The sequence below is a fragment of the Pollicipes pollicipes genome, unplaced genomic scaffold (genome assembly GCF_011947565.3).
Source record: "Pollicipes pollicipes isolate AB1234 unplaced genomic scaffold, Ppol_2.1 Scaffold_4881;HRSCAF=5763_pilon_pilon_pilon, whole genome shotgun sequence".
Taxonomy (NCBI): Eukaryota; Metazoa; Arthropoda; class Thecostraca; order Pollicipedomorpha; family Pollicipedidae; genus Pollicipes; species Pollicipes pollicipes.
This window is the reverse complement of record NW_023596576.1, coordinates 46,925,032-46,952,483: the sequence shown is the minus strand read 5'-3', so window position 1 is coordinate 46,952,483 and position 27,452 is coordinate 46,925,032. Positions and strand designations below refer to the sequence as shown.

General features: G+C 52.4%; 1 protein-coding gene across 1 annotated transcript in view; it reads left to right on the top strand.

Annotated features, from left to right (window-relative positions):
• Positions 1–988: 988 nt before the first annotated feature.
• LOC119100481 (F-box/LRR-repeat protein 6) overlaps positions 989–27,452 on the top strand; it is a 27,545-nt gene continuing 1,081 nt past the window's right edge. Inside the window, exons 1-4 of the mRNA XM_037223572.1 lie at positions 989–1,238; positions 2,817–3,127; positions 3,661–3,828; positions 4,349–4,918. Coding sequence (XP_037079467.1) covers positions 1,076–1,238; positions 2,817–3,127; positions 3,661–3,828; positions 4,349–4,918 — 1,212 coding nt within the window. The 5' untranslated portion in view covers positions 989–1,075. The remainder of the gene's footprint in view (positions 1,239–2,816; positions 3,128–3,660; positions 3,829–4,348; positions 4,919–27,452) is intronic.

The following is a 27,452-nucleotide window of genomic DNA, read 5'->3' as shown; positions in this document are numbered from 1 at the left end:
AGAATATGTCGTGGTGACTGGAAGGGCTTTGCCAAAGCCCTACAGGAGATAACAATCTGTGTAAAATTGCATTTTCCATGCATGTGAACCAAAACTACCATAATAATTTGTAACTCAGAGCAAGAAATCGTCCATAATAGGTGTCATATTCCTGACAAAGTCTTGCCATTACACATTGGTTCAGCACCAGCCGTCCGTTCCAGATGGATTCAAGTACAGAGGAGCGACCGCCGTTCGCCACCTACGACCTGGGCGACCGGTTCGAGTGTCCCAGCTCCAATGAGCGCAACACCAACACGCTCTGCTCCAGCTCCGAGAGCGACGTCATGAAGACGCCGTCGGCCGGCGGCGACACGCCCTCGATGGGCGGCGACTCGCCGGGCGTGTTCTCACCCGAGCTGCCGTCCGCCGAGATCCGCGCGCCGCCGGCGCCGCTGGCGGCCGCCACCGCCCCGGCGCCGCCGCCCGCCGCGCCGCCGCCGGCCAACGGTCAGCTAGCGCCGACAGCGGCGCCGGCGCCGCCGCTGCTGGCGCCGCGGCTACTGGCCGAGCCGGACGCGATCGCAGCTTCCCCTCACCGCGCCGCCGAGTGCGACTGCCTGCTCTGCGACGCCACATTCCACCCCCGGCTGGGCGAGGGCCTACGCCGGCGCGCCGGCCGGGGACGCGGCCGCGGTCGCGCGCGCACCACCTACCACAGCCAGATCTCGCCAGAGGCCAACTCCATCAAGCTCAAGATCCGCGTGGAGACGCTCGACCCGGATACGGCCGGCGCGCGGCCGGCGGCGCGGCGGCGGCGCCCCCGGCACGCCGACAACGAGGAGGACGGCGCGCCGCGGACCAAGCGGCGGCGCCGCTCGCGCAAGGCCCGCCTGGAGGACGGTGACGGTGAGGATGGCGCATCGGCACCGGAGCCGGCGTCGCGCCGCCGCTCCAAGTCCGTCTCGCTGACGGCGGCCGAGGAGGACGACCGGCCACAGGGCCGTGGGGCGACCGGGTGCCGGTCGACGTGCTGCTAGAGATCCTGGGTCATGTGGTGCGGGACGCCGGCGGTGCGGTGCCCGCTCTGCTGCGTATGTCGCGTGTGTGTCGCCTCTGGCGGACTGCGGCGCTCGAGCCGTCGCTCTGGCGCTCCGTCGACCTGGCCACGGGCCTCATCCGCGACAAGTTCCGGCACGAGCGACTGCTCCTCTGGCTCATCGAGAACCGGCTCTCCAAGACGGAGGAGCTCAATCTGGGTGAGTGCTTTCGACAGTGGGGCGGCACGAGCATGACTGAACACGTGGTCAGATGATGCAAAATGCGGCCGATACGTAGATGCTTGGGGTTTTAACCAGTCCGTTGATGTTATGTACGTCTGTCAGGCTGTTCGTGGTGTTCAAAAAAAGAAACTTCTCCATTGGATGTGTCTTTGCGTTTTGTTTGCTGCTCCACACATTGGTGATAACTCAGCACCTTCCTAGCTGTCGAAATGATTGGTAATGGTACTTTTATCCTATTTATGTTTTATTTACTGGATTGGTATTGGTATCGGGGCTTGGTATACCGCTCCCTGCCCGTCGATTCTGATCGCCGTTTATTCCATCGACTGTGATCTGCACGTAGACCCCCAGCGGGCCGCTGTCAGCAAAACGGTCCAGGTGTGTCACTGTCGATCGCCTTATATTTTAGACAGTCTGATAAAAGGTTTTGTCAGTTGTTACTCTCTCCTGCTTGTGTAAGCTTTGGAAACTGTTTTCCCCTGCCTTGGCAGTGCATGAGTATAGGCTAAACTTTGGGTTGACCTTTAATAATGTCAAAGGTTATAATGTGCCACTTGTAATTCGGCTCAGATTACGTTTGCACGCTGCGGTGGGTAAAGTATTCATGCACTTCAGACAGAAGATGCTCGTGACTTCAAGACTCATGATTTATTTCAGACCTGATGCCCAGTGACAGCATCATGCGAAATGTGATTGAATCAATTCCCTCCTTCTGTCCGAACTGATAAAAAAAAGTAAAAAAAATAAAAAATAAAAAAGTCACCTTACGATATGCAGATTGTGCCGCCTTTGTGCTCCACGCACGATGCATGTTGTTTTATGTTATATCTGTGGTCTGTTGAGAAATAGAGCGCGTTACTTACTTTTGACATTTGCTAGTGCTGGTGCTATTTGGTTGCTTTTTATTTACTATGGACAATGGTGATATCTTCCTGGACTTGCGTTAAAGAGCTTGCTCGTTGCTTTTCACTCATATGTTGTGGGTTCATGGTAGTCGCAGGCCCCGGCGCGCTCTTTCCTCGCCAACTGGCTGACTGATCCCCCTGTCCGTGATGACCTATCGGTGCTTTATTATTGTAGAGACCTTGTTCGTGCACACTCGTGGTCCTCTCGCCCCGGCCCCCGTCTGTCCGAACCGAGTCTCCGATCAGTCCGTGTCAGTTTCCCGTTTGTCCCCTGTCAGAACCGATGGTTCTACTCATCGCTTCATACCGACATCCGCGTCCGTGTCTCCTGACTCTCTGGCCTTCAGTCCGCGCCAATCCCTCTGTCTGCGTCATCATCTCACTGTCACTTATCCGCTGGTCCGGAACGCCGTCCGGCCCCGGTCCCGGTCCCGGTCCCGGCCCTAGCCCTAGCCCTAGCCCTAGCCCTAGCCCTAGCCCTAGCCCTAGCCCTAGCCCTAGCCCTAGCCCTGGCCCTAGCCCTAGCCCTGGCCCTGGCCCCTGGCCCTGGCCCTGGCCCCCGGCCCCCGGCCCCCGGCCCCCGGCCCCCGGCCCCCGGCCCCCGGCCCCCGGCCCCCGGCCCGTCTGACCGTCGTCCGTGCGCCGACAGCCGGCTGGTCGAGCGCGCTGAGTCCGCTGACGGTGCCGGCGTTGTGCCGCGGCTGTCCGGAGCTGCGCCAGCTCAGCCTCTCCGGCTGCCGCCGCCTCACCGGCGACGAGGTGACGCTGCTGGCCGGCGCCGCCGAGCGCGTGCACACGCTGGACCTGTCGGACCTGCAGCCCAACTCGGCCACGGCCCGCTCGCCGGTCGGGCCGCACAGCATGCAGGAGCTGGCGCGGCTGATGGGGCCGCGGCTCGTCAGCCTCACGCTCGCACACAACTGCGTGGCCGGCATGCAGCAGATCGTCAACGCGCTGGCCGTGAGTGCCGCCGGCGGACGGTGCGCGAGCGGCCGGCGGACGGGGGCCGGGGAAGTGGTGACGTCATGTGGCGATGGGCGGGCGAGGTTATTGGATAGCGTTGTGGGGCGGCGGTTTCTGTTCCTGCAATGCTGGTAGCATCGGTAAAGGGCTTATTTTTCACTTTGCGGCGGTGGACTGATCCTGGTGTTAACGAGTCTGGTGGAGTTGTTATGTCGACTGGTTCCGGCTATCTTGGGTTTATGGATGTCTGTTTCATGCTGCTTTGTATGGATTCAGGGTGGATATTTTTCGTACATATTCTGGAAGCGTCTTAAATTGGCTCCGTGGTTTAGTAGGTGAAGTGCTTCCCTTTATATATGATCGTGAGTGTTCGCATTGCATCACATAGCGTCAGGTCGTCCCTATAATTAACCTTGCGTTTGATTAATGGCATAGGCATGCAACAGCACGCCGTGCTGCGGCGCCCGCTGACGTGCGGTGCCGCCTGTGCTCCGCGTCTGACGGCGTGCGCGCGCCCGCGCCGCCCGCAGGACCACTGTCCCAGCCTGGAGGTGCTGGACCTGTCCAACATCATGAACGCCATCCGTGACATCGTGCCGGTGCGCGTGGAGCGGCTGCAGGCCGGCTGTCCGCGGCTGCGCGTGCTTCGCTGGACCAACACCGAGCTCCGGCTGGCCGACACCACGCTCAAGGAGCAGGTGAGAGGCGGCGAGGGCCACTCGGCTGCCGTACACACGGACGGTTCGGACAGCAGCAGGCAGCCAGTGTCCCTCTCTGCGTCTGTGGTCCGGTGCATAACTGCCGTCTGTCTGGAAAGGTGGCAAGCTTTCTGCGTCACGACGGAGGTTTCATTGCTGTCTCCGCTGCTGCCAAACCGGCGGAAATATTTGGTCTGCCCACAATATCTGCTTGTCAAGTATGGGGCTGTTGCCGGCCACTGAAGGCTTCTTTTCGGTGCTGACAGAACTCCGTGTTATTCCGACTCCAATTTTGGATCCTGATAAGCAGTACATGAACACCGCAACACCAGATGTTCGCAGCAGTTTGCAAACGCAGAGACTAGCGTGGGTGGGTCACGTGTAAAAATGCAATGGCCGTATGAGTGGGCTGCGCTTAATCGCGAAGCAATGGTGATCGTTGTCGGTGACGTCACCGGCCTCAATGCCGAGCACCTCAGCCGCTGTCCGCTGACGCGCGTGTGCCTGCCCCTCGCGCCAGATGTCGGCCCAGGGCTTCCCGGCGCTCGAGGAGCTGAGCGTGGCCGTGCCCAAGGGCCGCCACTGGGGGCTGGACGACGCCGGCGTGGAGCGCGTGCTCAAGGCGTCGCACCAGCTGCGCCTGCTGGACGTGCGCGGCTGCTCGCGGCTCTCCGACTCGAGCCTGGTGCGCGTGCCCGCCTGGAACCTGCAGCACCTCTTCCTGTCCGGCTGCGAGGTGACGCGCACGATGGCCGACCGGCTGGAGCTGATCGTGCGCAAGTGGCGGCACAGTCTGCTGGAGCTCGACCTTAGCTGGGCCAGCAACCAGCCGGCGCTGGACGCGGCGCTGCTGGCGCTGGCCGAGCCTGACCTGGAGCAACCGCCGCCACCGCTGCGCAAGCTGGACCTGTGCGGCGCGGCCGGCACGTTCGCACCCGTCTGCCGGCTGGTGGCGGCGTGTCCGGCGCTGCAGGAGCTCAACTTGACCTCGTGCCGCGCCCTGCCGCGCGGCGTCAAGCGCCACTACCGCGGCGACGAGCTGGAACGGCTGAGGGTGGACATCGCCGCCGGCAAGTACCGCGACGAGCCGGCCGCCGACGACGGCTAGCGCGCACCGCCGCCGCCGACGACGGCTAGCGCGCACGGCCGCCGCCGCCGCCGCCGCCGCTGCTGCTGCCGCTGCCGCCGCCGCCGCTGCTGCTGTTGCCGCCGCTGCCGCTGCCGCTGCCTAGTCCAGGCGCGAGGCGGCCCGCCTGCGGGGCGCTCTCTGGCGGCCGTCTCGCCCAGCGCCGCGCCGCCAGTACTGCCGCCTGCCGTGCCGGCCCGCCACTCGTCGCGCTCTTCCGTTCGCCGGGCGAGCTCCGCTCCGCGGTGGAATCTCCCCCGGATGGTGTTCGACTATTTTTGCTAACTGTTTGCTGGCACCGCACGCGGGGCCGTGCGCAGGTGGCCTGCGTTGCAGCTAACAGTGTGTGCTGCTTGGCGGGAGCGTCGGTCGGAGCCGCGCTGCCGCCTGCCAGAGTGCTATATTACTGTTGCCAGTTTACTTGTAGATAATGTCTCGTTGATAACACGCGCATGTGCAGTGTGTGTACATACCGAGGTCGTATCATCCATGGGCTTGTGACGAGGGCGTGACATGTTTGCTCTCGGCTTGCTATCCCCCTTTCGTTCGGTGGCTCTTAACTTCATTCTTACGTGAAGTCTTGTGTCGTCTGCGTACTAGACTCGTCATGAATCACAAATATGTAGAGCTTAGGACTGAAGTATTGACTGTGCGCCTTGGGGGTTCGTGTTAGTTATTTACGCGTCGCTGAAGAGCCGGGGTGGTTTTATATAGAGCTGTCTATATCTTGTAGATGGCAGGACATGCTGAGGGGGTCGTTACTGCAATGCCACGCGAGGAAGGGTTTTCCCACGGCGGCAGGGCGTGTACAAAGTGTGTACAAATGTTAATGATTTTGTGTCTCCAGGATTATTTCGTTCAAAACGAAATCTTGGTGTGAATACCTTCTGAAGTGCTTGCGCCTCTAACTTGTCTGTCACCTACTGCGAACTCAATCTGTTCAGCAAGATATTAATTTTCATGTTTATGCAAATACATCTCGAAGAAATGCGTTGTGCTTGTTTTAGTCCGCCGTGACTGTGGACATTGTGATAAGAATGGATCACCATCTCCAATCGTTGTTATCATCATCATCTTTGTGTTTATCGGAAGGCTTTGTTCTGAAACCAGAAATATGCATCCAGCGTTGGGTTGCTGATTGGATTTGCGGTTTCCCCAGCGTACAGTGTCAGTTGATTGCGCGTGGGCTGAACTGATGCCAGCCCGAACCACAGTTCATGGTCTTGAATTAAGCACCGATTCCGATTAAAGGCTTTTAGTTGCGGGCACATTCCGTTTCCTTTTTGAGAACATGGCTGGAGGCCAGAGGTGATGTCAGGGAAAACAGTGGGGCCGCATTCAAAGCCGACTCCGATCAATGCTGAAGACCCACGTGGATGAACAACGGCATGAACCCGGCCTTCTCACTACAAAATATATATACATATAGTCCCCAGGGAAATATTGCACTGAAAGCGCCCAATAGACACTGGCGGGGGACGAGGGATGCAATGATAGGGGTGAGAGCATTGACCATCATCGCATAAAGGATACCGAAACTAAAGCTTATAGACAGTCACTATTCAGAAAGCGTGCAAAGGGATCAGATTGATGCGGTGGAAAATCTGTATTTAATGACAACATGGCATGCAGAGGTCCGCTGGCGTTCGCGCTGCAATTCACGAATCACCTAGCTGGAAGTGGTCGGCTCTGTGCTCTCGAAACAGCAGACTAGCATTCTCAGTCAGCAGAATCAGTAAATTACGGATGGAATAACTGTCCGGACCAACATCGCCGTCTGCTGTGTTGGTACTGATTGACGAGCAAGATAGCCGGAACACTTACTCCGTCCGTGACACTAAGGCGGCGTCTCAATCCTTCCGTAGGACTAGAATCAATATATCTAAAATGGATGTCCGTGCTCGCTGTCGGTGACCGAAGCGTGGCTAAACACTCCGACACTTGCGTGGAGAGTAGTCAGAGTGACACACACGACACGTCCACGATGTCTGCGTGACCCGAGCTGTCGGCCTGGGCCGCGGCGCCTGCACCAGAGACAGACCTCGGAAAAGCGTTGCCTTAGTGCCCTAATACCAGTCACTATTAGTGCCCTGAGATCAGCCACTATTAGTGCTCCCGATCAATCACTTGCTGACCTACCGGCCGGATGTTCACATCTACTGTTGGCGTCAAAACGCGTGAGGTTCCGGTTGTCGGCGAAAACGTTTGAATAAAACATGGATCAAACATTGCAGTGTACGTTCCGGATCATATGCTTTTTTCTTACAAGGTTCGTCGGCATCAAACGAAACTTAAGACGGCTTCCACTCATGACAGACCCAAGGGAGATGTTCCTTGTGGGTAGAGACCGCCGTGACGCACGCCCCGAGCTCAGAGTGGATCCCCGCACTATCATTTGATCCGGCGCTGTCTGATCTGCGTGCACTCAACTGGATTCTTGTGGTGGCCGCAGAGGCACGCGAGTTGACTCGATGGCGTGCATACCTCGTGACAAGGACTGCCAAGATGTGTTGATTTCGCTACCGTCGTACGTTTGGAACTGTAAGAGAAACTTCTAACGTTTGCGAATCTGCGACATAATAATTTATTTTCAATCGCTGATTTATTTTTCTGACCAGCCATCAATCTGCTTCTCCATCAACACCGTCGACATGAACTCAAAATAACCTCTAAAGCTTTGAGGCCAATGATGGGGGCAAGGAAGTGGGGTTAGGCAGTTATTGCTGCAGCAACTCAACGTGCGCCCGGGTGGCCTGTTGGATACCCTTCGCTCGGGTGGGGGTATCATTATTCTCTCTTTGACCCCCCTGAGATCTCAGGAACTAACAAAGCTAGAGACACCAAATTCACAGGATGTGTCGACCTGTACATGAACTCGCTTAGGTCAAAGTGTAATCTTCCTGGGTCATGACCTTCGGGCAAGTAAGGTCAAACAACATAAAGTTCCAGGTTGGTCGCAAAAGGGCCCCTAGAACCTAGGTAGCTGTTCTAAGCAAAAGGTCACGTGCCCATCTAAGGTCAGTGACCTTTTTTAACCTTTTGAAGGCCATGGTGATCAAAACCATACAAGACCGCTCTGAGTTTTGCATTTGGATAAGCGACAAAGATAACGCTAGGCAGTATGTTCCTGAAAACAAAATGATGACCTGGGTCATTCTAGGTCAGTGACTTATTCTGGCGTCTAGGAAGTCTATGAAAGGTGTATAATGCGGTTTCTGTCATCAGTAAATTCAAAATTCATTCAACAGCAGATTAACGATGTCAAAAGCGCAGCTGGTCCCCGTTTTTTATTCGTTGGTCCCACCGTGCGAGCGCTGAAAGCAATAATAGTTTTAAACAACTATAGTTGCAGCATTCCAGCGCGCTCGGACGCTGGAACTCGCCGAAACTATTTTTTACATCGCTCGTAAGTCCCAACAATACACTGCACTGTACGCGAAATATATGAGGACCAGGTGACGCTGGTTAAATAGTAACCTGAAAAACATTGATACCAATTGTATATTCTCGTTAGATGTCCATATTTTACCATGCTGCAACCCCTCCGACCCTTCCCTGCAGGACGGCAGTGCCAGCGGGACCGACGGCGGCGGAGGTCAGGCGGGTCACGAGTAGTGGGCGGAGCCAAGGACAAAGCTACGGAACGACCGGGCGACAAGCTCTAGTCTGCACGGTCTCACTTTCTCTTTATCTTCACGAGAGAATAGAAAGTGCACCTAATTTGTCCTTGACATTAACTAAGCACGTGGGTTAAAACATCCACAGCAAAAACTTGATCCATGCCAAATGGTTGGATCGAAAGTGACCGCCGAAAAACGGGGACGAGGGCGGGGCCTGATACCTGCCCGTGTTGCCGGGACCAGGAATCAATCCGCAAAACTTTCCAAACAGGCGAATCCCTTTTTTATGCTCGAGTCTCTGACTCCCACCGCACGTGTAGGCCCACACATTTGACAACGCGATTAGCCGCTCTCCCATCCGCCACGCATTTGTGGTCTTGTGTCGCGAAGGTGCAGAATCGCCGAGCTCCCGACTCCGTTCGAATATGTGCAGCCTTGTTGCAATAAGCACGTTTTTCCGAGCAAGTCGCCTGCCGCCCCCGCTGATCTCAGGATCATGTGTTGGGCTCACCCAAGCGGCAAAGGGTACGAGTCCCAGAGCGGGTGCATTGTCTGGTACAGCTGACATGGAAAGGTCAGCTGGCAAGTAGCCAAGAGCGTCAGCCTGACCCGGGATGGCTGTGTTGTAATGTATGGCATGTTAGACCCGTCTCAGTCCTGTATCAAAAAAGCCGGTGGTTAAATCATGCTATGAACTGGATCAGCCCTGGCGCGTGTTTCAGACTGCTTAGCGAGTGGTCTGAAGCTAAATAGTTCATGCCACCCATTTGGAGCAACTCCATAAGAAAGCTTTAATGTGGAAAGCCACGTTTTATTTACACGCCGCGATAAAGCGAGACACTCCCTATTCAAACAGCTTGGATGCGCCCACGGCCGTGCAAGACCTGCAAATTCCTGAACAACTGAATGCCACATGTTTTAAAGAACAGCACGTGTTGTCACTGAAGACTGCACAAGGCCTTGCTCATTCGTCACAAACATTTTCTTCTAGACAGGTACTGGCCTGGACCGAGCCGCACAGTCTCAAAACTTGATGGCTGTTCAAGTAAGAGTCGCTTGGCTTGTTTGGTTTATGGGACAGTTCAGATCCCGCATCAACGCCTGCCGACCCTACAACTGGTCCGGCGCTATCGCAAAACTGGCCCAAGACCAACGCTGCCGACACTGCAACTGGTCCGACGCTGTCGCAAAACTGGCCCGAGACCAACGCTGCCGACACTGCAACTGGTCTGACGCAAAACTGGACCGAGACCAACGCTGCCGACACTGCAACTGGTCTGACGCAAAACTGGACCGAGACCAACGCTGCCGACGCTGCAACTGGTCCGACGCTGTCGCAAAACTGGCCCGAGACCAACGCTGCCGACACTGCAACTGGTCCGACGCTGTCGCAAAACTGGCCCGAGACTAACACTGCCGACTCGACACTATCACGGTGCTGAGTTAGCAGCTTGAGGCCATTCATTGTCCCCTCTGCTAACTCACACGGTCACACTGCTGACTTGACGCTATCACACTGTTGACTCGACACTGTCACAATGCTGACCCGACACTGTCACACTGCTGACCCGACACTGTCACACTGCTGACCCGACATTGTCACACTGCTGACCCGACAGCATCCCATTGCAGACCTGACACTGTCACACTGCTGACCCGACAGTGTCACATTGCAGACCTGACACTATCACACTACTGACCTGACACTGTCACACTGCTGACCTGACACTGCCACACTGCTGACCCGACACTGTCACACTGCTGACCCGACACTGGCCCATTGCTGCCCCGACACTGTCACACTGCTGACCCGACAGTGTCACATTGCAGACCTGACACTGTCACACTGCTGACCCGACAGTGTCACATTGCAGACCTGACACTATCACACTACTGACCTGACACTGTCACACTGCTGACCTGACACTGTCGCACTACTGACCCGACAGTATCACACTGCTGACCCGACACTGGCCCATTGCTGACCCGACACTGTCACACTGCTGACCCGACACAGTCACACTGCTGACCCGACATTGTCACACTGCTGACCCGACAGCGTCCCATTGCAGACCTGACACTGTCACACTGCTGACCCGACAGTGTAACATTGCAGACCTGACACTATCACACTGCTGACCCGACACTGGCCCATTGCTGACCCGACACTGTCACACTGCTGACCCGACACAGTCGCACTGCTGACCCGACAGTGTCACATTGCAGACCTGACACTGTCACACTGCTGACCCGACAGTGTCACACTGCAGACCTGACACTGTCACACTGCTGATCCGACACTGTCACATTGCAGACCTGACTGTCACACTGCTGAACCGACACTGTCACACTGTTGACCCGATACTGTCACACTGCTGACCCGACACTGGCTCACCACAGACCCGACACCGTCCTGGTGAAAGCCGACACATTTACACTGATGGTCTCACACCGTCACGCCGCTGATACGCCTTTACTACACTGCGGCATTACAGTCTTGCAACTATATTGCCTTACCCAGGAACTGACATTGCAGCACCACTACACTCCAGATGCGTCACGGCCTGTCGCGCCCTCGCGCGGGCCCGCCGTCGCCCCAGCCGCCCGTCGTCCGCGACGACCGCAGTTCGTCGGTACCGACGCCACGTGGCGGGCAGCACCTGTGCCGGGGCCAGTCGCTGCAGTGTTATTGACTGGCGGCCGGTGGCGCACCGCGACCGCCATGTGTGCGGCGGCGACGGCAGCGGCCGGCCGCCGCGCCGCCAGCCTCCTCCGGAGCCGCCGCCGCCAGCCGCAGCGGCGTCTCCCAGCTCTGCGGACCAGGCACCGGTGAGGCAGGCCCGCCACGCGGGGCCAGCCGGGTCAGGCTGAGCTGACCCGAGACTGCGCCCGTGGGGGGCGCTCGTGGGTCGTGCACGCGGCTGGTTGGGAAAGGGTTGAGTTTTGCGTGGGATTGACGGGGGCCAGATTCGTGGGTTGGTGGGTATCTCAGCGACCACCAGACACCATCCCGAATCTGCAGTCTGCTTTCGAAGGAGCAATTTTGCAACTAAATATGAATATTCTACTGCTGCTAATGCGCTTACCAAGGTGTTTCCTGTTTTGCATACGGTCAATTTTTTGGAAAATTACGAGACGTTTGTCGGGCTAAACGATAAGCAGGCATAGTAAATATCAGAGTTGGACGCCTGAAGAGGCACATGAAGAGCGATCGCTGTTCAGGTGTTGTGAATTATGTATTGTCCATGTGTGAAATGCACTCTTGGATTATTTTGCTTAATAACACAGCTACGCATGGGCTTTAGAGCTTGCTGTTTGGGCGTTGGTCGGATGACGGAACGGGCTGTATTGCTGTGCACGTCTCACAACACTTTATTTTTATCCACTCCCCAAAGGTTAAGCACCCTATACATGCAATGGATAGCACAAGCAACGCAGTGGCACTGTCACAATGCTACTGGTTGACAAACAATGAATGATATCTGCGCTCTGGGAGGATCTGTTGGGAAAAATCTAGAAGAGTTCTAGAAAAATGAGATATCTATATATATATATATATATATATATATATATATATATATATATATATATATATATATATACATATATACATACACTGTTAGCGAGCAAACGGGCCGTCGCTGCCGGCGCGGCGGCGGCGGCTCCGCGAGGGTGTGAGCGGCCCCTCTGCCGATTGGTCCCCACCATCTGGAGCCCATAAACCCACGAGGGTTTATGAGGACACGCAGGCTGGGACGCACGGTCCCTGCCGAGCAGTCCACGTTCAGGCTCCGACGGCGCGGCTCGACGCGAGCCGCGTTCGTGTTTACAACGACGACGACGACGACTTCGGAGTGTGCGACGCCGCCCTTCCAACCCCTCTCTCACCTTTGTCTTGCAACTCTTTGGCTAATAGAGACTCTTCCTTTTCAACGTCTGTTTTCGAATCAAGTCGATGGTCCTCCGGAAAACTAACGAACTCTTTCGCACGAACATACATCATGTACATATTTCTAGAAGAATAGAAGTCCCTTAGGGAGAATGTGTCTTAAACGCTTGATGCACGCACGGACACCTGAGCGATGTAACGGTTCATGGAGTCGTAAAGAAGTGTGGATGACATTAACGAATGAAACAAACACAGTTTACGACTCACCCGAGACCGCTGCACCATAGAGCCGAAGGCACGCAACAGTATACACTCAAGCAGCACGTGCCTCGTGACGTAGGGGATACAACAGGCAATTTGCACCACGCTTCAGTTATGGCCATCTCACCAGACCCCACTCGGCAGCAAGCTTCCCCACGTCATGTCTTCATTTTCCGTGGCGCCGTATGACCTGACCTTTGACGTGCAGTCGAGGTCGATAACGATCCGGCACATCGAACCTCCGCCAGACTGTAATGACATCGACCCCTCGTATTTGATCCAAGTACCGTGCCATGTCTCTAGACAACGCCAAGCCCCGTATCAGCTTGCGCGACAATAAGCTGATGCATCGGCGTGTGAGGTTGCATCCGCCTATGCGTGATGACGTCAAAGATAGGATCCGACAAAGCTGCAGAGCAAGTGACTCGCACGCCCGATGGATCTTCCGCTTTCGGCAGAGCTCTGCCGGGCCAATTTTAGCAAGTGCGTGACCGCTACCTCTCGCGCTCTGCTGCGACTGACTGATGGGTTTCACAGCTCGGCACAATTCTTCAAAACTGTTTAATAAGTCACGACGTACAGAGCACATGTGACATGGGATTTCGATCGGATCCAGGGCCGTCTAAGAATTGCGTTGTGATTTTATTTACATCCATGCTGACACACAAACACACGCGCGCGCGCACGCACACACGCAAACGCACGTACGTACGTACGCACGCGCGCTCATTTTAGACTCATTTCTCTATGAGGTGCATATCATTATGCGTGCTTCCCTTTCTTCTGTGCGTTAGATGGTGAGATTGTACGATAATGACTTTTGCGTCCCACTTTCATCACAGTCGAAATAAGCATGCGTTTGATTGCTAGATTGCTGGCACCTAGAAGTCGCAACGCAAGACGACTTTTACATGCGCAGCTGATTTAGACGTAACTTGCGCAGTTTGAACCATGGCTCATATCGGTGTTGAGATTTCCTTTTGCCCGTACCACCACCTATTTGTAACATACGACCAGCAATCGGATGGAGTCGGACCTGGCTCATACCTATGTTCACCAAGTTTTCACCAAGTTAACACGCGCCCGGGTGACCGGCTAGATACCCTTCGCTCGGGTGGGGGTCAATTTGACCCCCCTGAGATCTCGGGAACTAAGAAAGCTAAAGACACCAAATTTACCGAGTGTCTTAACCTGTACATGAACTCACTTGGGTCAAAGTTTGAGCTTCCTAGGTCACGGTCTTTAGGTTAAATAAAGTCAATAAGTTCAAATTCCAGGTTGGTCTCCAGCATGCCCCCAGAAGCTAGGCAACTGTTTCTAATCAAAAGGTCACAAGCTCATTTGAGGTCAGTGACCTTGTTTGACCTTTTCAAGGTCATGGTGACCAAAATCGTACAAGACTACTCAAAGTTTTGCATTTGAATAAGCGACAAAGATTACGCTCAGCAGTATGTTCCTAAAACAAAATGTCGACCCGGTTCATCTTAGGTCAATGGCGTGTTCTGACCTCTAAGAAGTCAATGAAAGATGTCTAAAGCGGTTCCTGCTGTCAACAGATTCGAAATGAGCGCCAGAATCGATCTCATGCAGCAAGCCCTGGAATAATAAATCAGGTTGATTTTGACCTTGGTCGGATCTTCATACCTGACCTTAGGTCAACGCAGATTTGCTCATTCAATATTTGTGGTGCCTAAGAAAGCATCTCAGAGATGTATGGCTTCGTCAAACACTCCGTTATCGTATCAGATTGGACGATTCCCTACAAATTGCCTTCGCTGAAACCATGGCCTGACTTTGACCTTCCATAGGTTAGCGACCTTACCAGGTACATCTCAATTTCTGATGTCAAACGATCCACTATTGAATTGTCTACAGCTAAGCAAGATTTAACGCGGCTACGCCGCGCCGTTCGGAAACCATTCTGGAAAAACCTTCGGGGGGTCAATATGACCCCCACCCGAGCGCGTGTTAAAGAAGCAGGGGCCTCGGCATCGAACCACAGCTCAAAGTTTAAGCGGAAGAAGTCGGTAATATTACTTCTAACTCACTGATTTCGTCTCGCCAACGGCTTCCGGACAAAATGCCGACTCGCAGATTTCCGAATGTCTTTTCATCCGGCTGCTACATGACGACTGCCATACTGGCCATGTGTAAAGAGTCGGAATGTGAACAAGTCAAATCAGGACTAAGTGGCGAACTGCAGAGTGGCGACGTGGAAGAATGACGACGTGAAAACACGGCGAACGACTAAATGGCGGACTGCAAGAAAGCGACGTGCCATAAATTCGACATATCAGGACGGCGAACGGCTAAATGGTGAACTGCAAAGGTCAACTGCTTAGGGGTCATGTTTGAAAAAATAACGATACGGGAAAATTGTGACATGCGAAAATGACGAGGAACTTAATGGCAATGTCGAGTGGCAAGCGCAAGAGCACCACTTTTCCCATGGCGACATGTGATGGCTAGCTTCTATTTGATATTCTATGATCATTGCGTCTAGTACGCCTCTCATTACCGACAGCGACATTACCCTGCTTCTTTCCTTCTGCGTCAATTGAGTGGTGACCGATTTTTGTTCTTTGATTCATCCGATGTATTTGCAGACAACGATGATAAATCTGTTATTAAATGTTTGTGGGATGTCTGGTTCGGGACACATCTGCGCCGCAAGACATGACGACAACGAGACGGTGCGCTCGGGGTTTAAAACGACACAGCGCCCAAAACGCTGTGTCGTTTTAGGACCCCGAGCGCACGGGATTTTTTCACTACTCTCCGGGCAGCGACTAATGCAATGGGAAAGCTCTGATGGTTTTTCTGATGGGTTGTCTATAGTTCCCATTAGGTACTGTTCTCGGTGAACCACCTAATAAATATATGCTAAAATTCAAGATCGCAGCATATTAACGAGTGGCTCCAGTGTGATAGAAGGCAGTGCTTCTCCGCGACAGTGTAGCGCCGCACCGCCTCGGCGTCGCTTCGGAATCAGTCTGGCAGCTGGATTGCCGACCTCTCCTTATTGATGTCCAGAGGCTCGTATGGAACGCGCAGAGGTACGTACTGGCACGGAAGCTGGTGCGAAATTGCCTTGCGTGGTGGAATGGGCTTCCAAATTTGTGGTGCGGAGTGGGGTGTGGCGCGAAGGCAAGAATTGCGGAGGTGGTGAGCGCTGGAACATGGCATCTCCGGCTTAATTTTGGAGGTCGAGTGCCGGACGTTATATAAGAGCGCCAAAAACTGCGTGTGTTCTAAAGACTGGACACGAAATTACTGTAGCTCTTAGTGGAAGGAAGCTGCGGTTTCGCACAACCGGTGTAATAACGGGAATCACATTTTGCGGCAGATGGAACGCGTGAAGCATTTTGGTTTTCAAGTTCAAGGAAATTGCATGCAGTGTGGTTTTGCCTCAGCGCCAAAAATCATAAATCAAGTCGCAGCACTTTCTGCTAAGGCGTGGAATTAAAAACGTAGAATGTAAAGACAGAGTAGAATGTAAAGTAGGATGTAAGGATCGCATGACAGGCGATTTCAAATATCAGCTACCAATCAGTATTAATTAGTGCTGAAATCACATCATAAAAGCTAGCTAACAGCACTTAGTGAAGATCTAAAAATGGCATTCAAAATGTGCCTGTTCTTTAGATAAAAGCAGGAAGAGTTTTGAGGATATTTGTGTTCGTCAGCATTCGATCGTTTCCGAATATTCAAATGCTGACTCCGGTAGTCGAATGTGTGCTGAATCCGAAAACTCGGTCTAACATTCGATGCTGTTGAATTCGAAGGCTCAGTTTTAAAAGACACCGTGTTTTTTCAAATTGGTGAAGTCAGGCAACCAGCCAGCATGCATTTTGGCATTTGGCACGCTTCCACGTCGCTATTTATTCAAATACGACCCCTGAGCGGGTCGTCATAAAGCCGTTCACCATTTTCATTTGTCAACGCGCTTTGGTGTGTCACCATCTTGTAGTTCGTAAATTAACCGTCCGCCCATTGGGTATGTCGACTGTCTTACACATTTTCATTTTGCGGTTTGCCATTTGGCCTTTCGCGGTTTTGACACGTTTAGTTTGGTAAATTTCGTCCTTTTGCAGTTTGCCGTTTAGCCAGTTCCACCTCCTGGCACGACTTTTTGACATGTCGCCATTTCGCAGCCTCTGTATAGCGATGGACAAAAACGAATTCGCCAAATGGGCTTCTCTCCTCTGTGCTAGAATCCTTACCGGCAGTCTCAGATCAAACGTGAATCAAACCTGGTTGACATATATTGCCACTCAGTGAGCAGACATGCCCCGAGAATAAGAATAAAAACTAGAACTTGCGGCTGACGGACGTGCATCCCGATTAGAGCTCAAGTTCCTGGGAACAGAATTTTGACTGATGTTCGCAAAGCTAGAGCGGTTCGGACCTGTGCCCTAATATTCGGGCTTGGTCTCGAGCTCAACACACTGATGCTCTGGAGCACAGTAACTTGTCAATTCCAGTGATCATATCATAGAATTACGATGGGTGGTAAAAAATACGATGTATTTCGACGGAAATGATCTTCGGCAGGTCAACAAAACATCCAGAGCATGTGTAACTCTTGGAATCATCATGTCTTCTTTGCTTTAGATAGGCCAACGCGCCAAAGGATGTCCCGTTCTGCAAACTCTGGTGTAAGGTAGGTCAATCAATACGTAGGTGTAAGGTAGGTCAATCAATACGTAGGTGTAAGGTAGGTCAGTCAATACGACGGTCGATACCTGACGCGTTAGCGACATAGCAACACACTTCCTCCTTATCATCGCGTGACAGGACAGAAAGCTGCTCTGCCATCGCGAAAAATAAGCCGCACTTCAAAAGCTATTTACTTTGATTAGTGCTCGACATTATGCGCAGTTTCACGCGAAAATGTGTCCTAATCTAAAGGCTCTCTAGGGTCATCGTTTAATGTGGGGTAATTTAATTCCTAGCCTCTATGATCGATACAAGAAGTGTTGTAACGGCCATCCTGTGATGTTCGCCTTATTACGGTCGCTGCAAGCGGCTGGCGTGTTCTTGTGATGGCGGTAGGATATCGCTTTACAAGACACAGGCGATTGCGAAGGGCTGCTTATGTGGCAGATGTCACGCGTCTGGCGTCCGCCATAGAGTTGAATGGGCGCTTATTGCCGATGCTTAACGCCACGCATCTTGTTTAAAAGTGGCCATTTTTAAGCAGGCGTCGTATGGTGCGCTGTTCCACGACGTTCAAGTGCGTGGAAAACGTACCACTTCAGAATACAAGTGCCCATTGCGCACAGTCGGACAGCACCACCACGTAGCATCTTGCAGAAGCCCTCTGCGGACGCACGCTCACCAAGGCGGCCGTTTTTCGATGCGAGCTGGCATCACACTTTTGAGGCCATCATGACTCCGTTGTCCTGGTTCTCATGTCGTCACGGTTCTCCGTCATCATTGCGCGTCGTCCGCGGCGATATGTGCCACTATTGCCGGACGGGAGCGTGACGTCAGTGGTGCTCAAGGTCGGGCGAGACTCGGGGGGGGGGGGGGGGGGTGGACGCTAGCTGGCCACGCCTCCGTGACACCGGCGGGTCTCCCTTGCACGCGCCGGAAGCTGGTGGCTGTAGAAAATTGTACGCACATTTAAAGAAATCGCTTACCTTTTCCTACCCTTTCGCCGATGGTTTGTACACGTAATCCGTAACGTGTTTTTCGACATTTTTGCCCCCTCCATTGCATCGTGTCGTCACATTTGTCATCGTACCTCAATAGTGCCTGCGGGACGTTTGCGCGACCGATGGGGGATGCAATGGGGGGAGGGGGGTGGGGGCACGTAAAATGGGGGGGGGGGATGATGGGGGGCACGTAAAGCACCATTTCAGCTTCCGAACTGTTTCTGGACCTATCCGCTTCAAGATGTCAGTGATCTGTTTGTACAGCGAGGATTTGCGCTCTGCGCAGACTGTTCTTTCTTTTGTCATTGCATCCACGCTGCAGAAGGGAATTAAAAACATAAGACAAAGAATAACTCATTTCCGAGGTCATCATAGAAATCCTAGAGCCCTTCGTCACCATAGCCTAAGGGTGGCTCTGCATATGAACATTTACAGAGAAATAAGCCGTTGCATGTAATCAGTGCATGCGCTTCGAAGCTTATATAATGCCATCCACGCAACCCTGGAGGCTGTTCCCGGAATGACTACAAAAGACAATGGTCAAAATACTTTTGCATTTTACTTTTGGATTATGCTGAGTTCATCAAGGCAAAGATGGCACCACGAACCGACCGTCCATCTGCAAACATCTGCTGCACACCGGTGCAACCAACTAGATATCAGTCTTAAATGATCCCGACAACTGCCAGATCATTAGTGCAAATGGTCCCGAAAACGGGCTACGTGACGAATCCTGACACATAAATCAAAAACAAGTTAACCAGCATCCAAGCTATGAAAGCGGAATACGAATCCGAATCGGATGCGTCCACGTTGAGCTCTTGGAAACAATTAGTGCCATTTTCTTAAATGAAACAGCTTTAATCTGCAGATGCATGACAATTTTCACGAACAGAGAAGACAAGTTGATTTTACTTAGACTCCCCTACTCAGTCTGATGGGCATACCGTGACCTATGGTCGGAAAATACACGTTTATCTGCTTAAAATGCTCCTAGTTTAAGAGCGTGTACTTTAAGTATGTGATCTGAGGGACGTATCACGCAGCTATACCGTCTCTGACCGTCTGTGCAAACCGACCCATATTTTTTTAGCTCATCCTCTAGGTAACTAAAGTTCGTCCTCTAGGTCTGGGCGTATATGTGACACCACCGTGGTATCAGCACTGCGTTCGTGCCCGCCATTCCTGCCAGGGTGAGCGGCAGGCGACGCTATAAAGCCTCAGCAGCTGGTGCACGTGCGTACGGTGCATGGCGAAGCGTGCAGCGTGGAGTGAACGCCGCGTGTATGTGACACCAAATATCTGTTGCTGGGGGGGGGGGGGGGGGGGGGAGGGGAGTATACCTCATCAGTTCCATTGTATTTGTGGCAAGATAAGCTGAATACTAATAGCCTAACGCATGAAGCATGGACTGAAGACCGATGCACTTGTGCTCGCTTTCAGTTCTGCTTCGCTGCCAGTCCAGGCCGAAGCAGTAACGATTGGCAGTACTGGTCGTTGAAGTCACCTTGGGCGGGACCGTGCGCTGGATCTGAGGAACGCTTTTGCTTTTGTAAAAAGCGGTTTTAGAATGTCTGTGTCTTCATTGAAAGAGCATGAATGTGCTTTAATGAGACGACCGTGAGGCACAGAATGTGCGTCACTTTGTCTGACCTTCATACCTGACCCCAGGTCAATGGAATTTGGTCATTCAATTGTGGTGTTGTCTAAGAAAGTATCTCAGGGATGTATGGCTCCGTCTAACACTCCGTTGTTCCACCAGATTGAGCGATTCCCTAGAAATTAACTTCGCTGAATCTATGGCCTGACTTTGACCTGCCGTAGGTCGGCAACCTTACAAGATACATCTATTTTTTTAAACCGCACGATCCGCTACTCAATTGTCGACCGCTATGCAATATTTGGTACCGCAAAGCCGCGCCGTTTGCAAACAATTTCGAAAAAACCTTCGGGAGATGGGTCAAATTCACCCCCACCCGAGCGCGTGTTAAGCTGGTGTTGGGTATCAGGGTATAAACTTTGGACCACGTTAACCTGTACGTGTTACACATGGGCCCGGAATAAGCAAAAAGTCAGGTGATAACCAACGCCGCAAAATTAGCCAGTTATCTTGATCGGCCGGCATCCATTTCCTTACACTTGGGTTTCGTTCTCGGCGCTGCTGCGGCAACTGTTGTAAGCTCGAGCATGTCAACACAGTCCTTCCGAGTGTAAGCTCCATATTTCAAGCTATCGGTAGTTATTTTGGACTAGCTCGCCACCGGATATGTTGGGTATCACCTGCCCCGTGATGTTGTCCGTTCGCTGACGCTAGCTGGTGCTGGGATATGCGCTAAATCACACGTGGAATGTTGGCTAGCCCAGCCGCGCACCGAACAAGCGGTTTTAAAACTCCGCTAGTGTTGTCATCCGAGCATACAAGATGCTCATCGAAAAAACGCGGGCTGATGTCTGTCAGTCGGAGTTATTTATTGATCCGTCAAGCCGAATACGTAATGGCGCGCGTCAAGCTCTGACATTTTCAGAATGCGGAAGAATATATTCTGTTCGCTCCCCGTAACCTTAGAAGGCTTTCTGTTGACATGGGGCAAAAAAATGATGTGGCTCATATTTTGAAATGAAAGCTAACCTTCCGTATGGTAAAACACTTCCCGTCTGAGCGACTTTCAGTTTGTTAAAGATATTTATTGATCTCGTCCTTTCTCCGCTTTACATTTCACTGAGCACATTTTTAGGAGCAAGGCTAGTCAAAACACAGTTAAAAATGCCGGTTAACTTTTAGGCCTTTCGTGATCGATTATTGGTGCAAGTAGTCCTCGATATTTGTTTTCTTGAGTGCGCCCCTGTGCCCCGTCAAAGCTCGCTGCTCTGCATCACCATGGGTAGCCTTGTTCGTGCTCCAATTCCGCTCTCGAGCATTCCACCAGTTAAACTTATTCACGGTCGCGGAGAACCGATACGGGCCCGACGCGCCATAAACGCTCCGAACTAATGACACTTAGTCTCTCGCTGCGATGGCGTCCACAGCCTTGTACGTTTATCGGTGCCATAAAGAAATGCGTTCCTGTTATCTGACGCCAGGTGGACAAGTCAGTCGTGTCTGACCCGTCGGCCCGTGCTGACGCCCCACGCCGGGAGCACCCGACGTTCTCACAAACCTGAACGGTGGTGCTGCCACCGCCTCATCAAGCGCAATCAGCAGTGTGATGGACGTCGATACCCAGGCTGCTGTAGAGGCTGCTGCTGAGACTGCCACTGGGGCTGCCGCCGCCCACCCCGAATTCGACGAGGCAGGGGATTGTGGCGTGTCCACCGACCCAAGACACGTGCTACATCTCGACAGCAGAAGGCGACCCCTGAACCGTCCCTTGACGTTGATGAGCATCGACGCTTGCATTACCAAACCAGTGACCAGGTTTTCCAAATGTCCGTCACTGCTGCCGGCGGTCACCGACCTGCGCCAGACATTGCCTCCTGCTGGCAGTCAGCTGACCGACCAATCGCTGCCCACGCACTTCCGCACCGGTCGACAGTTATCTAGCTGTCCAAGCAGGCGCCTGACTTTTGCAAGTGTTTTCCTCGGAGCTGACCCGGCCAGAGACCACTGTCTGTCACGCGCCGTCGCGCAGGAGGCCGTGTCCACCAGCCGTCCGTCAGGCATCCGCCGTCCCCGCCGGTCAGGTCACCGTCATCCGCCGGCCGGCCGGAACGGCCGCCGCCTCCCGGCCGGACCACGTGACGCGGCGGCGGCCGGCCGCGCCGCGTCACGTGACCGCGCGCCGCCAACGGGGCGGTCAGCCGGTGTTGTTCTGCTGTGCCGCGAGGCGGTCGCCGGCCGCCGCCGCCGCCGTCTTCTGGAGCGGTCACGTCTGCTGAGAGGAGTTAGGAACGCTGCTCTGTCGGCCGCCGCGCCTCGCTGGCCGGGCAGGGTGCTCCGCGTGACCGGGTCGCTGGAGAGGACTGGGGAGGGGCGCCGTGCCTGTCAGGTGAGTCTGCGTCGTGGATGCGTTGCGAGGCGTTAAACGTTTACGAAGTGTCGGGTCGGTGATAATTTACACATTCTCGCCTTGATTCCATCGGGTTGAGGCTTGTCGGGATTAGAAGCGCAAGCCAGATAAGCGACGGCTGGTGACAATGTTTGTGACGTCTCCCGCTCCCGTTGCTCATATTCACCATGCATCATACTGGCACCTCATAATACTGAGTAAACAGTAGATGGCTTCTTGGTGTGGCCATTGGTGCAGTTGTTAGTTGGGTTCATTTACAACTGCTGGTTCTACTAACAGTTCGCTGTAAACGTCAGCTCACTGTTAGTTGGGGCTGAGGCCGCATTCCCAAAATCTCAAAGAATTGACACTGAATCTATGACATTGCATTGAAATAATGGATACAAGAATGATATTTGCATCTCTAATATTGTTGCGGAAAGTTTCACCCCTGGGTGTGGTCGGTGGGTCGCTGAGCCACGGAGCGATCATTGCCCCCCTTGGGAGACCAGCAGACCTTGCAATACCGAGAAGAAAGTGGCGATTACGAAGCCCGCAAAAGAACGGGCTCGTTGTAGGAATTCGGTTCACCACCATTAGTCGTCCGTACGGAAACTAGGACAAAATTCTGATAAGCTATCCTTTTAACCGGCCGGAGGTATATGTAGAAAAGTTGTGTTCTAAGCCCTTCATGAAATAACAAAGAGAAGGGCAGGAACAAGCTAGCTGCGATGGATACGCGGTCCACGGTCTGAATGTTTCTTTCGGTTCTGCATTCCGATGTTCGACTGTTTCGGTCTCGTGATTGCCTCGGATATTTTGGAAATCACATCATAGTGGGGACCTCGAGGTCTAAGGGTCCGCGTTTGGTTCGTCTTGAAGCCCACTGTCCTTCTCAGAAGTCACGCTCAATCTTCAGGGGCTACACGAGCTGTTTCCTGTTGATGCGACTTGTGTGGGACCTATTAAGGTCACACGGGGATTAGCGAATCGTCACGTGACCGTGACGCCTTAGTTGACCTCTTTGTTCTGTCGGGGTTCTTGTGATCATCTGTTGGCGTCCTGTCCCGTTCGGGGCGCCGAGCCATCTAAGCTCTTCTGACGGTCGTGATCCCCTCATAGCCTCTGTCAGATGGTCGTGATTCCTTCGCAGCTTCTAGGTCTGATGGTCGTGATTTATTCATAGCTTCTAAGTCAGATGGTCGTGATTCCCTTACAGCTCCTAACTCTCACGTGAATAGTGGAGCACGGCCCGCCTGAGCTTCAACGAGACTTCGCGGCCATCTCTTTATTCCCTTTACCTCATCTGTGGTTTTAATTTCTTCGGGGCTGCATTCCAATGTGAGGTTCTCTTACTGTAGCTGACTTGCGATAGTTACAAGCATCATCTAAAAATTATTTTGTGGAGTGATCCTGGTACCCTTGGCGTTCTCAGTAAAGTGCTGCCTTTCTGTGTGATTATTTCGGGAATGGATTTTAAAATCCATCGAATTAGGGGTTTAAAAGAAACGTTTTACCTTGTATGGAGTTTTGGACTAGCGTAACCATGAACAAGATCATAGCATAATGATATAACTGGATGTAAATATTTGCAACGAAGAAATCAAGCATACGCAAAAGTTGCGTACCGAAGCAGGGCAATTAATGTTCTGCTTCGGTAATGAAAATCATACGTTCAATATAACCCACCGAGGTATAATGGAATCAAGTTTGAGTAATGACTAAATTTATAGCAACATGACACCATCTCATACAACACGTTGCATCGGGAGGGTGCGATACAAAATAACGGGGCTGAACTTATCTGGATTGCATTGAGCCTTTAACTATTGCAGTGGCATCCAAATTTTCTCGCGGTCTTTTGGCGGTCTCTGGGCAGAATGGCGGTCTCGGGGGCCAGAGGGAGGTCTCAGTATCCCTCTGGCTATCTCGAGAGATTTCTGATTTTCTTAAATCCCTAGTCATCACTATTTACTTTTATCATACCAATATCAATCATATCACTCCAATCATATATTAACTCTAATCATAACTACTGACTCGCTCAGGAAGTCGTAACGTTGCTGCCTCTCGAACTGTTTTGGGATCTTTCAAAATCCTGGAACGCCTCTAAGCATTGTCATAGGCTCATATTTCTCAAGAAAGGTAAACCGGAATCGATTAGTTTTTATTTTGAAGGGAAACGCGACGCACGCCGTCACGTCCATTTTGTGGAGCACCAGCGCCTGCGTTGGCCTTGTTAGCTCTTAGGGGCCAGGGCACAACCGGACTTTGAGCCTGGGCTCCCACGTGGAGTCCCATGTGCTTACCACCCGGACGATTCGGCTACGCGACCCCGAATGTAACAGAAGGCTATGATATTGGCGAGAGTCACACACCATTGTTTGTCTGTAGCGCTGTTGCATGCGTCGCTGGCAGCTACAAAACGTCTACCACCCTCAAATTATAAACTGGCAATGCGCTTTTGCTTCTTGGAGGAAAAAAAAAACATTGACACATCTTGTTATGTTTCGTGACTGATTACATAACGCAGCACCCATATATGAAAGTGGCCGAGCAGGACAGCTCCTGCGACCATGTGATTTTGCTCCTCCCATTGCTCGGCAAGGCCCCCTGAAAGAGTTCAAGCATTTGTGCGCACGGGCTAGTGCAGCCTTGGCAGACGAACAGCAAGGTCTCACCGGAAAGGTCTCATGCCAGCAGTCTGGCACTCCCTTTAATGTCAGTGCGGGCCGCAATGTCAAAAAATTCACAGTTTGGATTCCATGTATGCTGTTGGAGAGAAATGTGCCTGAAGGTCCAGAAAAGATTCAAGGATCCCATAAACATGAAGCCTTATCCGATCCTGCATACACCCTTGAGCTCCAGGTCCATGTGTGCTGATAGATGAGGGCATATTCCAATTTTTCCGCCGCGTTTCAAAGAGTTAACCACAGCCATGATCATCCCACCAGCTGAATAATGCTAACACAGCATCCGTGAATCAACCGTGAGCTGTCTCACCCCTTCATGTGACAGACGTTAACGAGAAATTCTAAACAAGTGCTCAACTCATGCTCAAACCAACAAGCGCTCAACTCAACTCGCCAACTCGGGTGACCTGTGGCCCAGAGGAATGAATCCTGTATTGCCCTCTCTTTTTCTCCGTTAGTTATGATCTCCTGCTTATAATCAGCACCAGCTGCCGTCAGGACGTGAGCGATGTGAAACGCTTCCATGAAATTTGCATTACAATCGAAGCCGAAGCCCTGCAGGAGGACTTATCGCGCCTCATAGAATGCCCTTAGACATGACAACTTCAGATAGACCCATCTAAATGGCAGACACCCGAATCACATTGAAACGTCTATCCACACCGAGCAATACGCGACTGACGGGCAGGTTTCGCGGCACGCTGGCGTCATGGGGACCTGCGTGTAACGCCGAGCCTGAATTTGTAATTTAGACATCACGTTTACGTCATGGTTTCGAAGGCCAACAGAGCTCCTTTGTTGATGAGTAAGCGTTTTCATTCATGATTATGCGTTTTTGTTGATGATTTAGCACTTTGGTTAATGCTTCATTTACTGCGCACGGATGGAAAAAATGCTAAACACGAAACCACGACCGTAGTTGCGGCCTACTATTAAAACATCCAGCACATGCCTGAGCATCGTGGTATAATCTAACCCGAAACAGCAAAATCGCACCCCGAAAGCATTAAGCGGGTGGACCAAACACTTCACATGTCTCTGCTCTAGCACACATTGCACTGCTCGATCACTGGCCTATAGTAACCTACTGCCATACATTCTGTTACCTCGCTCCAGTTCAGGTCAACGAAGTCAACGAAGTTTAGTGTTTCTTGTAAGCCATTTAAAACCCAGAACCGACTCGTCCTTTTTTAAATGTGTTTGTGCGTGACTGTGCCAGCTGGTGCCACTCGGCATCCGTCTCCCTTTGGCATGTTACATGGACGTGTTGAAACTGAAAATAACCTAGTTTTGCAGATGGTTGAGACATGCAAGTGCTCCCTTACGCAAGAGTCAATTTATAGACTTTTCGGCTGTTATATCTGTAACCTGGACAAGACCTACGCTAGACACGTAAGGAACGCTGAAGAGGCAAGGGCGCAATTGGTGCGTGACATTTCAGGTTGCGTTTGTACTGTATTTGTGATGAGCCGTGGCCAAATTGTCTGGCATTTTGCTACACTGTGTTGTAGATATGCGCTCATAACATGTGACCGTAACAAAGATCTTGTTGCTACCTTTGATGATGCCGTGGATGTTGACAGAGCAGCATAGGCTTAGTTGAGCCGCCCACAACATGAAAGGTGTTTACATGCTTGCTTACAAACCCAGTAACAGCGTTATCACCATTGCGCGAATGTTAATTACCGGTATTCCGGCAATTAGCGTGATGGAGGTGATAAATGTTGGAAGGTCCTAAAAAAGCGTGAAGAAGGTCCTTGTTAAAGCCCATTCTATCACGACAGTGGTGCAACCCAGGGCGATGGGGGGGGGGGGGGAGGGGGGGGGCTCATGGGACTTCAGCTTTTTCTGTCAAGTTCCAGCGCACGTTTTCACCGCGACACTAGTAAAAAAGTTCCGGAATTTGGGGGCAAGAAAACTTTCTGTTTTTAGATCCCATATAGCCATCAGGGGCAGTAACATGCATAGTCCAACAGCCGCAGTTAAGAAACAAGACCAGCGGAAAGCCGAGTGAATTCTTGCGTTGCGCAGATATCTAAAGCAATTGTCCAAGGTACCAAGGCAAACCCACATAAATAGCTTATTAACACGCTAAGCACAAAGCCTAGAAGTGTTTGTGCGGTTTGTTGGTCTGTTCGCAGTGCGTAGGCACGGTCGGTGGGGCTGCGACACGCTCGTAAAACATTAGACCCCGTCGCAAATCATTTTAGCGCCCGACGTAACTTCTGGCCGCACCTATATGTATATATATATATATATATATATATATATATATATATATATATATATATGTATATGTCTGGTTGACGATAGGATAAAATGTTTACGTGAAACCTCACAAAATTCACAAGAATTTCCACCATCCTATTAACGTTCTCATATATACCCT